The 14,642-nt window shown below is 42.0% G+C and overlaps 1 protein-coding gene across 6 annotated transcripts in view; it reads right to left on the reverse strand.

Annotated features, from left to right (window-relative positions):
- Window positions 1-11,639: 11,639 nt before the first annotated feature.
- LOC115463446 (catechol O-methyltransferase A-like) overlaps window positions 11,640-14,642 on the reverse strand; it is a 79,087-nt gene continuing 76,084 nt past the window's right edge. For all 6 annotated transcript variants that reach the window (XM_030193947.1, XM_030193942.1, XM_030193946.1 and 3 more), the window contains exon 6: window positions 11,640-12,236. In XM_030193947.1, the coding sequence (XP_030049807.1) occupies window positions 12,057-12,236 (180 nt within the window). In that variant the 3' untranslated portion in view covers window positions 11,640-12,056. The remainder of the gene's footprint in view (window positions 12,237-14,642) is intronic.

Below are 14,642 nucleotides of genomic sequence, written 5' to 3' on the forward strand. Positions count from 1 at the left end.
TAAGCATAGGACAGAAAAGGAAAGAATCTAGATCTTGCAGACCCAGTCTACAGCATCCGCACCTCCCAAAATCCAGTGGTTACAGAAAGCTAGGCAGGCTCTGACTCGAAGACATCCCTAAATAAAAAGGTCATTATGAGGCCTAAGATTAAAAGAACTACAACTGTGTCTCGCTAAGGTTGGGAAACAAGACCTGTATGGAAGGGTAGCAAGAAGGAGGTCACTGCTAAAGAAAAGCCATAGGACAGGCTGCATAACATTTGCAAAGAACACTTAGGAGGACATTGGAGAAAAGCTTGGTGTCTGGGAGGTTTGTGAAGATCAAGGGAAAGATGGAAGATGCAAATTCCAGGCAGATCTTGGAGCAAAACTTGTTCAAGGCAAGCAGGATGCTAAGTTCTCACAATATAGACGGCGTCACTGATGCAGCTCTGTGTGGGAACAGCCTAGCTTTCTAGAACTTTTGAGTGGGCTCACCATGCATGTACACCACTTCCCATCTGCCACTGTTGCTCAGAATCACCTCTGTTTGCTGAGAAACTAGTCAGATATACATGTCTCACATTCTGTCAGACCTTGTGTACTGATTGACTTTTCCATATATCTTTTATATTTTTATCTTCAAATCCTTTCCTTTTCCTGAAAGACCCTTAGTTGGATATTTTTAGACATTTTAAAATGACCATTTTTTCGCCTTCTGCTGTGTCTAAGTCTCACTGAGGTCTTGAGCTCCCCATTGGTTAACGTTTCATCATTGAGTCATTTGATTTCACTGGAGCTATTTTTCCAGATGATGGGTCCCCAAAGAAAGCCCCCATCAATTTCAAAAAGTGCGTCTGGTTCAACAGGACCATATCCATTATGGATACCCATAGTTGGTGCCTGTAATGCCTGAGCCCCGACTGTGATCCCTTATAAATTGTTTTATTTAATTAGGATTTTACCACCTTTTTGAAGAAATTCACTCAAGGCAGTGTACAGCTATTGTCTTCATAGATGCCTAAGAGAGGAATTTGTGGTCATGAACACAGTCACAAGAGGTACCTCAAATTTATCTTAGGGAAACACCACTTCCGGTACCTTATATCAGCTCTGGAAAGCCCATAGCAACAATTGGAATTCATAGGAATCCTACTAGACACAACTCGAGCAATAGCCATTCTTCCACAACAAAGGATAACCATCTTGCTGTCTGCAGTGGAGAAAATGTGGATGAGTCAGCAAATATTCACAAAATGTGTTGTGGTTATAAAAGTGTTTCTTTGCAGACTGGGCATGCAGGTGCTTTCCTATTTGGATGATTGGCTGGTGAGAAGCACATATCAAGAAGTAGCAGAGTGATCTGTGCACAGAACTGTTCAAGTGCTGAAGTTGCTAGGATTTTGTTATAAACTATCCCAAGTCTTATCCAAGTCCATAGCAACAATTGGAATTCATAGGAACCCTACTAGACACAACTCGAGCAATAGCCATTCTTCCACAACAAAGGATAACCATCTTGCTGTCTGCAGTGGAGAAAATGCAGATGAGTCAGCAAATATTAGCTAGGCAAATGTTGAGGTTGTTGGGCCATATGGCATCAACAGTTCACACAACTCCCTTGACATGTTTAAATTTGAGAGAAGCTCAATGGACTTTGTCTACTCAGTGGACACAAACCAATGGATCTCTACAAAACACAGTTTCTGTTACCAGTCCCTCTGAGATGTCTGTCTTAATGGACAGTTCAATCCAGTTTGGCAAAAGGAGTCCCCCTCCAAATTGTGTTAATGAGAGATCTGACACTTATCTTAAGAAAGCACTCTGGAGAGCCCATGTAGATAGTCTCCACACTTTGAGGTTATGGGCCTCCCAGAAAAACTTCAGCAGATAAATTTCCTGGAGCTAAGAGCAAAGTGGAACAGTCTAAAGGCTTTCAAAGATCAATTGACCAACAAAATTGTCTCAGAAGATTTTTTTGAGTGGGACATTCCCTCGACACATTTTTTTCACCACATCTTATGGTCCCTCAGTTTTGCTCCAGAAGGACACGTGGAGGGGCATTTTCGATATAAAGTCTAAATGCCATCAGAGACGTTTATCACAAAATGTCCAAAGTGTGGAGGCCATAATAAAAAAAAATATATGTTTCCTGAGATTCGAAAATACACCAAATAGACTTCTGGAAATATGTCCTCAAACAGGGGCAAAAAACTTCTCCATAGTTCAAAAATGTATTGCAGAAAACGTTCAAAAATGTCCACAATAGAATCAAGATGTTACCATGACATGCAAAATGTCTATATATAGCACTGCATGAGGAAGAACGTCTTCCAGAGTGCCCAGCCATGTCACTTTGGAGAGAGCTGAACTATGCTGTGGCAGAGACTGAGCTGGCACAGGAGACACATTTTTAACAGGCACCACCACCCTCCCCCACGTACTGTCTCCATGAGGGCATGGAGAATAATTAGAGGGGCCCTGGGAAAGTAAGTGTGCAACACTGTCCCTTAGGATCATAGTACCATTCATGTGCAAGCACCATAGATAGGCAGAGTCCCATGCCCTGAGATCCCCTTGCTGTTGCTAATCATGTAGATGTCTGAGAAAAGAAAGGAAACAAAAATAAGTGCTGAAATCACAATATAAAATGTCTTGACAGGTTAGGATGTCGGGTCCCCCTTCCACTATCAATGCTACACAACAATGAGGGGGTGCACATAGCTGTCCCCCACTTTCTTTCCCCCTCCCCCAATCCTGGGCTACATGCACAGAGTGATGGGAATGTTGGCTGCCGGTGAAAACACTACATAGAAAAGCCCCAAAGGTATATCAGCATTACCCCTCTGCTCATTCCCACCTCATATCACTAGCACACTCCCTGCACAGAAAGGTCACCATGCCACCCTCTGTCTCTATGCTCACCTCAGCTCACACAAAACCTGTCCCCGTGTAATGCATACCCATTCCCTCAAGCCTCCCCTCTAATCTGCCTGGTGTTATATGTCCCAACCTATGCAAGGAGCAGTGCACAAAATGTAGTCAAAATAATAACGTATGTGATGCCAAGGAGGTCCAGTCCTTCACCTCTTTCTCTACCAACTTGTGTTTTGCAAGTGCTTTGGATTCCACCTCAACCTTGAGTTGCTGTGGCACCAGTACAGGCGTGTCAGCAGAGAGGACCTAGCCATGACATTGTGCATGCAGGAGCAGCTTGGGGCGCGAAGTAAGTACCACATGCATATCCCCCCCTATAATGTCTCTTTCCCCTCATCAGGCCTCAGGATGCAGCTACCCTCCCTACAGTGTGCCCCAAACCCCCATAGCTCTGTGAATGTGTTGCTGCCAACTGCCAAGTTATGACATGACACGGGAAGGACCGGGGGAGGTGGAAGCATATGGGTCCCCAGCCAACACTGCTGCACCCTTCCTCTGGAATACCATGCCCTTAGCTATATGTGCTGAACTGTCACTGAAACAATTTAAAATTGCTTTGAAGACCTGGCTTTTTACCCTTGCCTTTAACCCTGCATAGAGGCGTGGTGTCCATCTGTCTAGGTTAGTTCTCCTTCCCTACTCCCCAATTCCCACAGCCACTTCTATCATGATCCATCTACCACCTCTTTTTTTTCCCCTTTTTTAAGATTTTCGCTGAGTGTATGAGATTTTCTTTCCTATTCAAAATTGTAGTTCTTTTCTTACTGATTTTGTTTGTAAATTTTAGTGTGCACACCGCCTTGGTTTGCGAATTAGTAAAGGTGGTATAGTAAGTCAAATAATTGAAAGAAAAAAAATGTGGCCACCTTGTCACACAAACCAACCTAGCATATTGCAGCACAAACACTCATTGTAGGAATCAATCCCATGTACTACCACAGCCCTAACCCTTACACCAAACACCCATCTGACAAGGAACAGATTAAGGTAGATAGTACACTGACCACACAGGGCCCTCACTACATACCTGCCCCCTCCCCCCAAACCATACTCATTGGATAGAACACTGTCAGCTCCAAAGGGCCGTATGCTGTCTTGTGAGACATTCCTCAAAACCCAAGCTGAGAGCTCAGGAAAGCTCCACATTATGGTGCACCCCCAACCACTGCCATGGGACCCCCCCCCCCCCACACACACACACACTTATGTGTACACTCCCTTTGTATGGCTATGAATTGTGGGCTGGTGTGCAGCCACCACCATCAGTAAGCCCCTTAAAACAGCTACCGTGACCACACCACAGATGGAAGGCCCCAAACTTAGGTTTCCTACCTTGATGCAAAGAACCACCATTCCCCTGGGGCTCCTAGTAGAGGAGGGCAGAAGGATCGGTGGAAGTCCCATGCCATATCCCACCCAGGTGTAGGAGACATACACATGGGGATGCCCATGCACCCACATGGCTGTCAACATAGGAAACAATGGCCCCATCCATCCAACAGCACAGTGCTACACTACTGCCCAGCCAGTGCCTACTCATCCAGGGCCCTCCAGTAGGGCCAGAACCCATCCTGCATACCTATTGCCAGACCACTCTCTTGGGGGACTAATACTTCTGACCCTTTGCTTCCAGGGTTTCCTGCTGTCATCTCAGTGCCAAACGTCAGACGTGGCTCCCAGATAATAACTGCCCTCAGTTGTCCCAGTCCTTGCTTCCCAGCTGTATCACTATGCTAGTCATGTAGGATGTCTGGATCTCAATTGCAATCTCTCACACACAGGGCACCCTTTGGCTGAACCCATTTCACTTATAAAGTGTCCAACAATGATCATATAGGCAAATGGAAGAAAAAGCCTCAGAAAAAGCAGGTTCTCTCAGTTTTATAACTTGTCAGCATCGATCATTGGCAAAAATGTTCCTGTTTTTTATTTAAACAAAAGTACTTTTACTTTTTAAATTTTTCAAAAAATTATTATGATCGGGTACTTAGCTTATAGCAGTGCAGTAGGCGCCAAGTATAAAGAGAACCACCAAGAGAAATTTCCTCCTTTCCCAGTCTTTGTGAAGTTTATCCGACATTTGGCAAAAAGGAGAAATTATTCCGTCTTCATGTTTGATGTACCTGAAGCGGGCAAAGGCTATTTCCTGAATGAAAAGCTGGTCAAGAAGTATGTTAATACCAGGAAACCTATAGCTGTACACATGACAGATGTGTCACCCTACCATCTGATCGTCCTCCTACTACAGAGAAAGTAGAGGATCTAAACAGTGTCTTATACATGAGAAACCTCATCATCTCAAGAAATGTAGAGGGTTTAGGGAGAAATCCTTGAGAGAATGTAAATATCTGTTGAAAAAGTACAGAATCTTCATCCAAGCACATGGCTAAAGCCTGTAAAGCAGCCATCAAATGTACAGCGTGTAATAATGGCCAGCATGTCAGTGCCTTCTACAGGAATCCCAGCCTAAGTTGAGCCATGAAGGGGAGAAGGAGGTATAATAAGTGTCACCATCGAACATTATTCCAAACTGTACACAAGTGTGCGATGGATGGTCATGCACCAAGATGTGTAGCTAAAGTATAGCCAAAAGAGCAACCAGAAAAGGCTGTAAAGATATATGTCATCATCGATGAGCAGAGTAACCAGTCCATGGCAAAGAGAGAGTTTTTTTTACCTATTTGACATCCAGGGAGATCTCTATCCCTACTACCTCAAAACCTGTACAGGGATAGCAAAGAGGACGGGGAGAAGAGCAAGTGGATACGTGATAGAAGCAATGGATGGTAGCAACAAGACCCATCTACTGACTCTCTTATTGAGTGTAATCAGATACCAGACAACAGGGAAAAATTCCCTCACAGAGGTTGTGCAACATCTTTGTTATCTGCATCCTACAGCTGAGTATCTGCAGCCATTGAACCCAAATACAAAGATCTTACTCTTGTTGGCAAGAGATGCAGCAACATTTATCAGGGTTTGTTAGTCATGTGTAGGTCCACTCGATGCTCCATAGGCCGACTGGCCCTGGAATGGGTGACAGTGGGTGACATTTGTCTTAACAGACTAAGGAGACCAAGTGTAGATGTCTACAAAACGTGCATCCTGGAGAATAGGTGTACCACCTTGTTCAAATCTTGTCATAACCATCTGCATGTGAAGGAGGTTTACAGCTGGGAAGAACCAGACCCCAGCTCAACCATCTATTAGAACACCTCTCCACCTGGTTTAGGAGAACATCTGGGGAACCCAGTGTGCCAAGTCACCAATGGGAGCTGACTGCTACCACACTGATTTACATTCTCATGTATGCACCGATGCACCACTACTGGCTTATGTCCTGAGTATGACTAGTGAAGCAGATGATTCACCTCAACCACAGGCCCCAGTGCCACACGGAAGCTGGATGCAAGGAAGGCTTGGGTCGCTGTTTCCCAGGGGGACACCAGCTATATGCCCTTTATGCAAGCGAGAAACAGCCAAGTGGTCATACTCTATATCAGTTCCCACAAAGGACAAAGCCAGCCAACCTGCAGTGGCTTTAACTGCTCAACCTGAAACCCCAGCAAGAGATCTGCTAGTAGGTTATCTGGCTCACAAAGATCTGGGGAGCTCAGGGCTTACCCAGTTCAATGGCCATCCTGAGCGTTATAGGGCATGGAAATCTGACTTCAAAGATCCCAAGAGACATCGCTGAGTAACATGTTGTCCACTGGACCCGACCAACAGTCTACTGGGGTCTTCAGAAAGGAGCCCATTGCCATAACAGCTGACATTCAGCAAATATTCTACTGCTTAAAAAGAGACTTCTGGGTGTGCCAATGTTACACTTCTTGGATATTAAAGCCTTAAGAATATTACGCTTTAAGAGACCTTGACACCATCTGTATAAGGAATGTAAAGCAGAGTTTCTGTGGAAGCAAAGGAACAACTTCACATAAAAGATTCTTGGAATTTTAAGGGGTCAATATGCAGCGTGGTTTAAGCTGGCAGAAGAGATTCCTGCTCAATTAAACCATAATGAGTTGTCCACTGATATTCAGAGTGCGACTGAATATCAGCTCTGACCACCTGGGGGGCACTAGACCACCATGGGGGGGAGGGGTTGGGGGTTCTGGAGGTCTATTGGACTTCCAGCCCCTTGCATTGACAGATCCAGGCTTTCGGACTTTTTTTTTTTTTTTTTTGACAGCCCAGATCTGTCAAATAACTTCTGCAGGAGGATTGTGGCTTGGGTGCATGCCCAGGCACAGTCCTCCTGCAGACATCCCCCTATGGAGAAAACTAACAGCGTGCATAAATGTGCATGCTATTAATTTTGATCATCAGGGCTTTAATTACCCATGCTGTTCTGGCGCTAATTTTTCAGCGCTGTTCAGAACAGCGCAGAGAATTTGATCATCAGCCCCCAAGTGACTGTGTGTTCAGTGTAGTCTTATTCAGCTTCCTGGTGTTTAAATACATTGTTTTCCTTGACCAGCTGTCACGCTCCATTGCACACTCTAGGCAACTGCCTAGGGTACACGCAAAAGTCCGGGCTTACACTAATTTAGCTGTTGGCAGTCAGTGTTAATGATGACCACTGTTGGCTGAATATTAATCAGTAAATTCCTTTATTACATTGCAGAGTAATAAGACAATCTTAAATTTCCATCAAACTGGTGAGAGTTTCTATCAATAAAACCAACTGCTGTTATGCTGTAGAAAGAAAATTCATTTTAATCCTTTAAAAAAAATGTAAGTGAAAAAAACAAAGGACAAAATTGCTTTTAGTCAGCTTAACTTTTATCTCAGACTTCTGCTTTCATAACTCCTCCATGTGCTGTCACAAGACTTTTTACCACAAGATGTGTTACTTAAACAAAAAAAAAATTGGAAAGATATTCATCTTTTAGTTTATTCTTCTTGTGCCATATTTTTTTTCAAACAAAAGAAAGTTCTTCATGTTGAATCCATTGCCCAAAGTAAACACCTCTCCTCCTTAAAAAAAAAAAAAAAAAACAGTTCCACAGGCAAGATAAAGATAATAAAGATAGCCATATCCTCTCTCTCTGGTTCAGGATTTCACATAGTATATACCACATTGCTTCATTTAGATGTGCTATTGCTAAGTCATCATATATAAAATACCTTCATGTTTATTCCTTACAGTTGCCATACAGCTCCAGATTAGAAAAACAGGCTATGCTAGGCCTGGTTCTGACCCATTACACACATAGATTTGTAGTTCCTGGTACACAGGGCAAAGGTCAATTTCCTGGCTGTGTGAAAATGGCCACATACAAAACTAGAAGGCAGAACTTGGCTGAGAGAACACTGCTGGACTATGGAGACCTGGAGACAATAATGCACTTCCACCTCTGGACAGAGAACCGACTCCTGACCAGTGGCATTAAAATGACATACACTAATCACCCTCCCTTTCCTTCCACCAGATTAGGTTTTGATTCCTCTACTTGATTATTGCAATTCACTGTATCATAATATTAGCAAACAGCAATTGAACTGTTTATAGCTTTTGCAAAATACTGATGCTTGCCTAATATTTGGCTTGGGAAAGTATAACGAGTCTAGTCCTTTATACAGCAACTACATTGGCTAAAAATAGAAGCACGTATTAAATCTAAAATTGCATGCCAAGTTCATAAAAGTGTTTATGGGAAGAATTCAATTATGGTGGGACAATTTCTACCACCTGTGGGCGCTAGAAGGCACTTGAGATGCTCAGAAAGTTTGACACTTGATATACTTATTGTATGGAATTTGAAGTTGAAATCAATTTGAGAACATTCTTTTTCCTTCCAAGTTCCAAAGGTTTCAAATACTATTCCAGTTTCTATATGGACTATAGTTCATTATAGTCTATTTTAGCAAGTTTTAAAATCTTACCTGTTTAACTAACTGTATATTAGTAATAATGTCAGTCATGTCCATCTAGGTATTCTCCTGCTTGTAAACCACCTTGAAGACTCTGCTAAAGGTGATATAGAAGTATTGAAATAGAATAGAAATGTAACTTTATTTTATTTATTAGTCGCAAGCATTCCCAGACTGAGTTCAGTGCGACTTACATTAAGAGATATAGTACATTGTTACATGTAGACTCGACACATTTCAAGAAGAAAAACACTGCAACATTTTAGGGTCATAGCGGTATTGGGGTGCTGTATACATTATTCCTCATTCCCTAAACACACATTTTCTGAATAAAGTCTTCAACTGTTTACAGAAAATTCCATACTCTGATATTGATCTTATTGTCACTGGTGTATCATTCCACCATTTTGCCGATAGATAGGATAAGGTTGTTAAATGTAATGTCTTAAATCTGACACCTTTTGTTGATGTAAATACTAGGTCCAGAAGATTTCCTTTCATCCTTCTCAGTCTCTTTTCAGGTAGTATTATCCAATGGTTGAGAAATTCTGGCATTTTGCAATGTAGAAATGAGTGTATCATGGTGAAGAGTTTCCTCTCACTTCAAACGGTAGCCAATGTAATGTGATGTACAAAAGAGTTACTCTCTCATATTTTGATTTAGAAAAGATCAGTCTGGCTGCAACATTCTGTACTGTCTGTATCTTTTTTTATAATTGATGTTGCACAGCCTACATATAATACGTTGCAATAATCAATTTGTGCAAGAATGAGAGATTGCACCAATAGTCTAAAATTGTCTCAAATGAAGCAATGACACATGCTCCTGAGGGTTTTTTTTTTTTTGGGGAGGGGGGTGGGTTTAGTACACTGAAGGCTTTTTTTTTTTTTAAACCATTTCTTGACATTGTTTATCAAAGGTTAGGTGTCTGTCAATCGTTATCCTTGGTATTTTCAGTTCTTTTTCAATTTTAGAGTAGTATTCCATTGAAGTGTAGTTGTACGTTTGACACATCCATGGTAGGTGTAGTGATTACTAAAATCTTTGTTTTGTCACAATTCAGTTTAAGATACATGATGCCCGTTTGTCAACCAGCGTCAGACCGAGGTTGACCTGTTCATTAACGTTATCTTTGTCTTTATGAAAGGAAAAATACAGTGTTATGGTGCCTATGTAGCAGAAGCAGTTAATTCCATTCCTCTCCATATAGAAACCCAGGGTGAACATCAGGACATTGAATAGGATTAGCGATAGGGGTTCCCTGTGGCACCCTAGTATGTGCTGTCCAATCCTTAAACAGGGTTCCACCCCATTTCACACTGTAAGATCTGAGGGTGAGGAAACCTCTTATCCATTCCAAAACTACACCATTAATTCCTAGGCTGTTGGTCTCAGGGATCACTCCCATTTGCTTCAAACAAAAAAAAATCAAAGTCCAATCTGAAGTTTGTTCTGAACTATTAAAGTTTACTGAAAGTCTTAATGGTCAAGACAAAAATGAATCAATAAAGACAGAGGGTCCGGATATTCAGCCCACAGGAGGAAGCCCGCATAAGTGCTGTGATTGGCGCTGACCCCGGATATTCAATGCTGGGCTGTTTCCGGTGACTATCCGTTGAATATCCATTTTTTTTTTGGGGGGGGGGGGGGGTCAGTCACTAAAATGTTAACTGGCTATGCTGATATTCAGTGCTAACCAGTTAACCTTTTAGCAGTCAAAGATAAGCCTACTATTTTGACCACTCAACATAGCTGGTTAGGCCCTGAATATTCGTGCCTAACTGGCTAGCCACTAATCGGGATATTCAGCAGGAGATAATCAGTTATCTCCCACTGAATATCCACAGTTAGGTGCTTAAATCCTATTTAACCAGCCAGGAGCCATTCCTGGGCGGTTAAATAGTTTTGAATATTAGGGGGTAGAATAGTTAATAGTAAAAGTTACTGATAACCTTTGCTTCTTATCTTTGATCCTGGGATAGGAATCTCCTCTTCTTCATTTTCCCCTCTTTACACTTTTTGGAGGCAGTGGGCAATTTTTGCTCACTGTCTCAGCTCCCGAGGTTGTTCTCTGTATCTTCCTATTCCCTTGCAGAATCAGTGGAAACCTTGTATTCTCCTTGTTTCAGAGCCCAGTCAAAGCACTGTGGCACACTGCCTACTCCATTTTCTCTCCAGTTCAAGGTTTCCTCTTATTACCTTCCTGGTAATAAGAACCCTCCAATTCGGAAAGTACGGGGTAGCATAAAAAGGTCATCTACTATACTTAGTAGGACGAACAGTATCTCTTCACTTGAAGCTGAGAGAGCCCCAGAGGTCCCTACATGGATACTTATCTGGATATTACTGAATAACTGAATAGCAGTGATATCTGCATAACTTTTGGTCCCATCCCCCGAGAACACCTCTTGGCTGCCTGCTATTAAGGCAGACTTGGGGATAGTCAGTGCTCATCCCTGGCGTTAGTTGTAGGGAATCTTACTACTTTTGGGGATCCTGTCAAGTACTTGTGACCTAAATTGGTCACTGTTGGAAACAGGACACTGGGCTTGATGGACCTTCATTCTGACGCAGTATGGCAAGTCTTATGTGCTTCTAGCACAGAAATAGAAATTAACAAATAGCTAATTTTTGTTAAGGTGTATTTCATAAGTACTGCCATACTGGGACAGACCAAAGGTCCATCAAGCCCAGCATCCTGTTTCCAACACTGGCCAATCCAGGTCACAAGTACCTGGCAAGATCCCAAAAAAGTACAATACATTTTATGCTGCTTATCCTAGAAATAAGCAGTGGATTTTCCCCAAGTACATTTTAATACTGGTTTATCGACTTTTCCTTTTGGAATCATCCAAACCTTTTTTAAATCCCGCTAACCTAACTGGTTTTACTACATTCTCTGGCAACGAATGCCAGAGCTATTACACATGCATTACCACTTTATTCACAAAATGCTGGAACTGCAGAAACATAGATGCACTATGGGCAAAACCAAAAATAATTCCATATTTGACCTGGAGCATTCTGGTCACCCTATCTGATCTTCAGGATGCCACCTTGTTCAAAGAGTCACAGGCCACCTCACACCGATGTGGTCTGCATGGATAAACTCGATCCAGTGAGTGTGTGAGGTACATGAGGACACTTGTCAACATGGAAGAAATGCTAACAGCAACTTTAAACAGTTTCAGATAGAGAGTGGTGCCTCAATGGCTGAAGTTCGTCAACTTCCCCATCACTTGGAAGATGCTGGCTCCCAGCATCAACCTAGGAAGACTGATTTCTCCAGCCCATCCTCCACCTGCAGGTACTCAAGTCGTGAAGAGAAGTACTCGGAGCGGTACCGGGAGCTGTTTCTTATGTACTTCACATATTCAGGTGCCCCAGGACACACCACATTGTCTGCCAGAAGCACCGTTCCCTTGTGCAACAAACCACTTTCCTGCAAGGAGAAAATCAAGAGTCTTAGAAATGCTGCTAATTATTGTGTCTACAACTCTCTTGTAAGAGGGGTTAAAAATAAAAAGCATGATACTATCTCCCTCTTCATATTGTCTGGAAATCAGCTACTCCAAACACTTGCTTTATTTGGGCTGGTTAGCACAATCTCATAGTGAGGAAACAAAGCTGGCACAGCCATCAATTAATCCCACTTTTACCACCAGTCCTCATCTCACAGTGGGGAACCTCCAAAACCAACGCTAATTTGGTGGGAAGGAGAATAAATCAAAGGCCTGGAAAGATCCTCCTTCATCACCACCACGATCATCATCCTCCCACTCATGCCTCCATTCACTTCAAAATACTTTGGGCAAGGCACTTAAATTTCAAAACTGACACCGTAGCCTAGCATCCCCAGTTCTACCCTACTGCAAAACCTCGAAATTCACCATAAAGGAAGTCCTGCTCCGCTCCTGCAGAATCACAACAGCTAATTAAACTGAGGCGATGAAAGATGAATAGTCCCAACTTGCCAAGATTTTGTGTATTTTGGGAGACAAAACCAAACTCCAGTGTTTGTGGAATAAATCTGAAAAGAAGGCAGATCTAGGCAGGTGGAAGATTCACCTTGGTGAAAGTTAAAACTGCTCTGTCATCGGTGAAATAGGCAGGGAGAACACAGCTTCTGCCCTATTATTCACGTACACTCCAGAGGAAGTGAAGAGACTCCTTGTAACTATGAAGCAGGTTCCAGCCTAAAGAATCTGGACTGCATAAAAGCTCTTATTTATGCAGGGAGAAGGCCTTAAAAGCTCTTATTTATGCAGGGAGAAGGCCAAACAACAGCCAACATGGTTTAAAAGTGAAGTGAAAGAGGCTATTTTAACTAAAAGAACATACTTCACAAAATGAAAAGAGGATCCAAATGAAGATAAAAGGAAACAGCATAAGGAATGACAAGCTAGATGCAACACACTGATAAGGAAGGCAAAGATAATTTGAAAAAAAAACTTGCTTCAGAGACAAAAACACATAATAAAAATATTAATTTTAAAAAAGAAGCCAGTAAGAGAATCAGTTGGGCCATTAGATGATCAAGGGGTAAAAGAGGCACTCAGGGTGGACAAGGCCATAGCTGACAGACTACATGAATTCTTTGCTTTGGTCTTCACTGAGAAAGATGTAGGTAGAGGCACCAGAAATGGTATTTAATGAGGAGTTGGAGGAACTGAAACAAATCTCTGTGAACTTGGAAGATGTAATAGAGCAATCCAACAAACTAAAGAGTAGCAAATCATCTGGACTGGATGGTATATACCCCAGAATAGTGACAGGTTACAAATTACTAATAATAGAACTAAAAAGTAAAATTGCAGATCTATCTTTTAAATCAAGTATAGTATGTGAAGATTGGAGGGTGGCCAATGTTAAAATGGGTTCCAGAGGTGACCCAGGAATCTACAGTCTGGTGAGCCTGAGATCAGTACTGGGCAAAATGAACAAAAAACACGGGTTAATGGGACAAAGCCAAAATATATTTAGCCAAGGAAAGTCTTACCTCAATCTGCTACTTTTGAAGGTGTGAATAAACATGTGGATAAAGGTAATCTGGTTTATATAATGTATCTCGATTTTTGGAAAGCATTTGAAAAAGTACCCCATGATTAACCACTCCTGAGGAAATGTTAAAAAGTAATGAGATAAGAGGCAGCGCCCACAGGAACCAACTCTGTGGATGCTTGAGCACCTCTAAATATTGAACAACTCCATGACTGTGTCCAAGGAGGGGTAATTTTCATTGGGTTTAGCACCTCCAATCATTTTCAAAAACTGGGTCTTATGTGTCCTATTTTAAGATTGAGAAATAGTTAAAATACAGAAAACAGAATAGGGTTAAATGGTAAATATATTCTTAATGGAGTGCCCAGTATTCCAGGAGGACTTAGAGATTATCTCTGCTCTTTTGTTTACACAAACCCTGCCATGAGAATAAACAGGAACAGGCTGTAAAAATGTCCCCCTCTTCCTTTGTTGTGGGGTTAGCACAAATGAATTAGAACTTGTGATGTTTTGAAGATGGACAGTAAGCTGCAGTTTAAGCAGAATGTGTGTTTAGAAACATTCATTTTACTGTCAGTCTAAAGATAGTGATAGAAACTTCACTCCTGTTTGAGAATAATAAACCTTTCCAACCCTAAGAGGAGCTTGGGCTGTAGGCACGGTTATACTGAATGAAAAGTGTAGCTTTTTGAGCAACCCCATTGCTCGAAAAGCTACACTGACTTCCAATCAAGGCAAGATTATTCTTCAAGACTAGCACCCTCATTTTCAAAATAATGTTCAGCATATCTCCTGATTATATGCTAGATCTGATTGAACTATCCCCAAGAAATACAAGACCAGAAAC

The sequence above is a fragment of the Microcaecilia unicolor genome, chromosome 2 (genome assembly GCF_901765095.1).
Source record: "Microcaecilia unicolor chromosome 2, aMicUni1.1, whole genome shotgun sequence".
Taxonomy (NCBI): domain Eukaryota; kingdom Metazoa; phylum Chordata; class Amphibia; order Gymnophiona; family Siphonopidae; genus Microcaecilia; species Microcaecilia unicolor.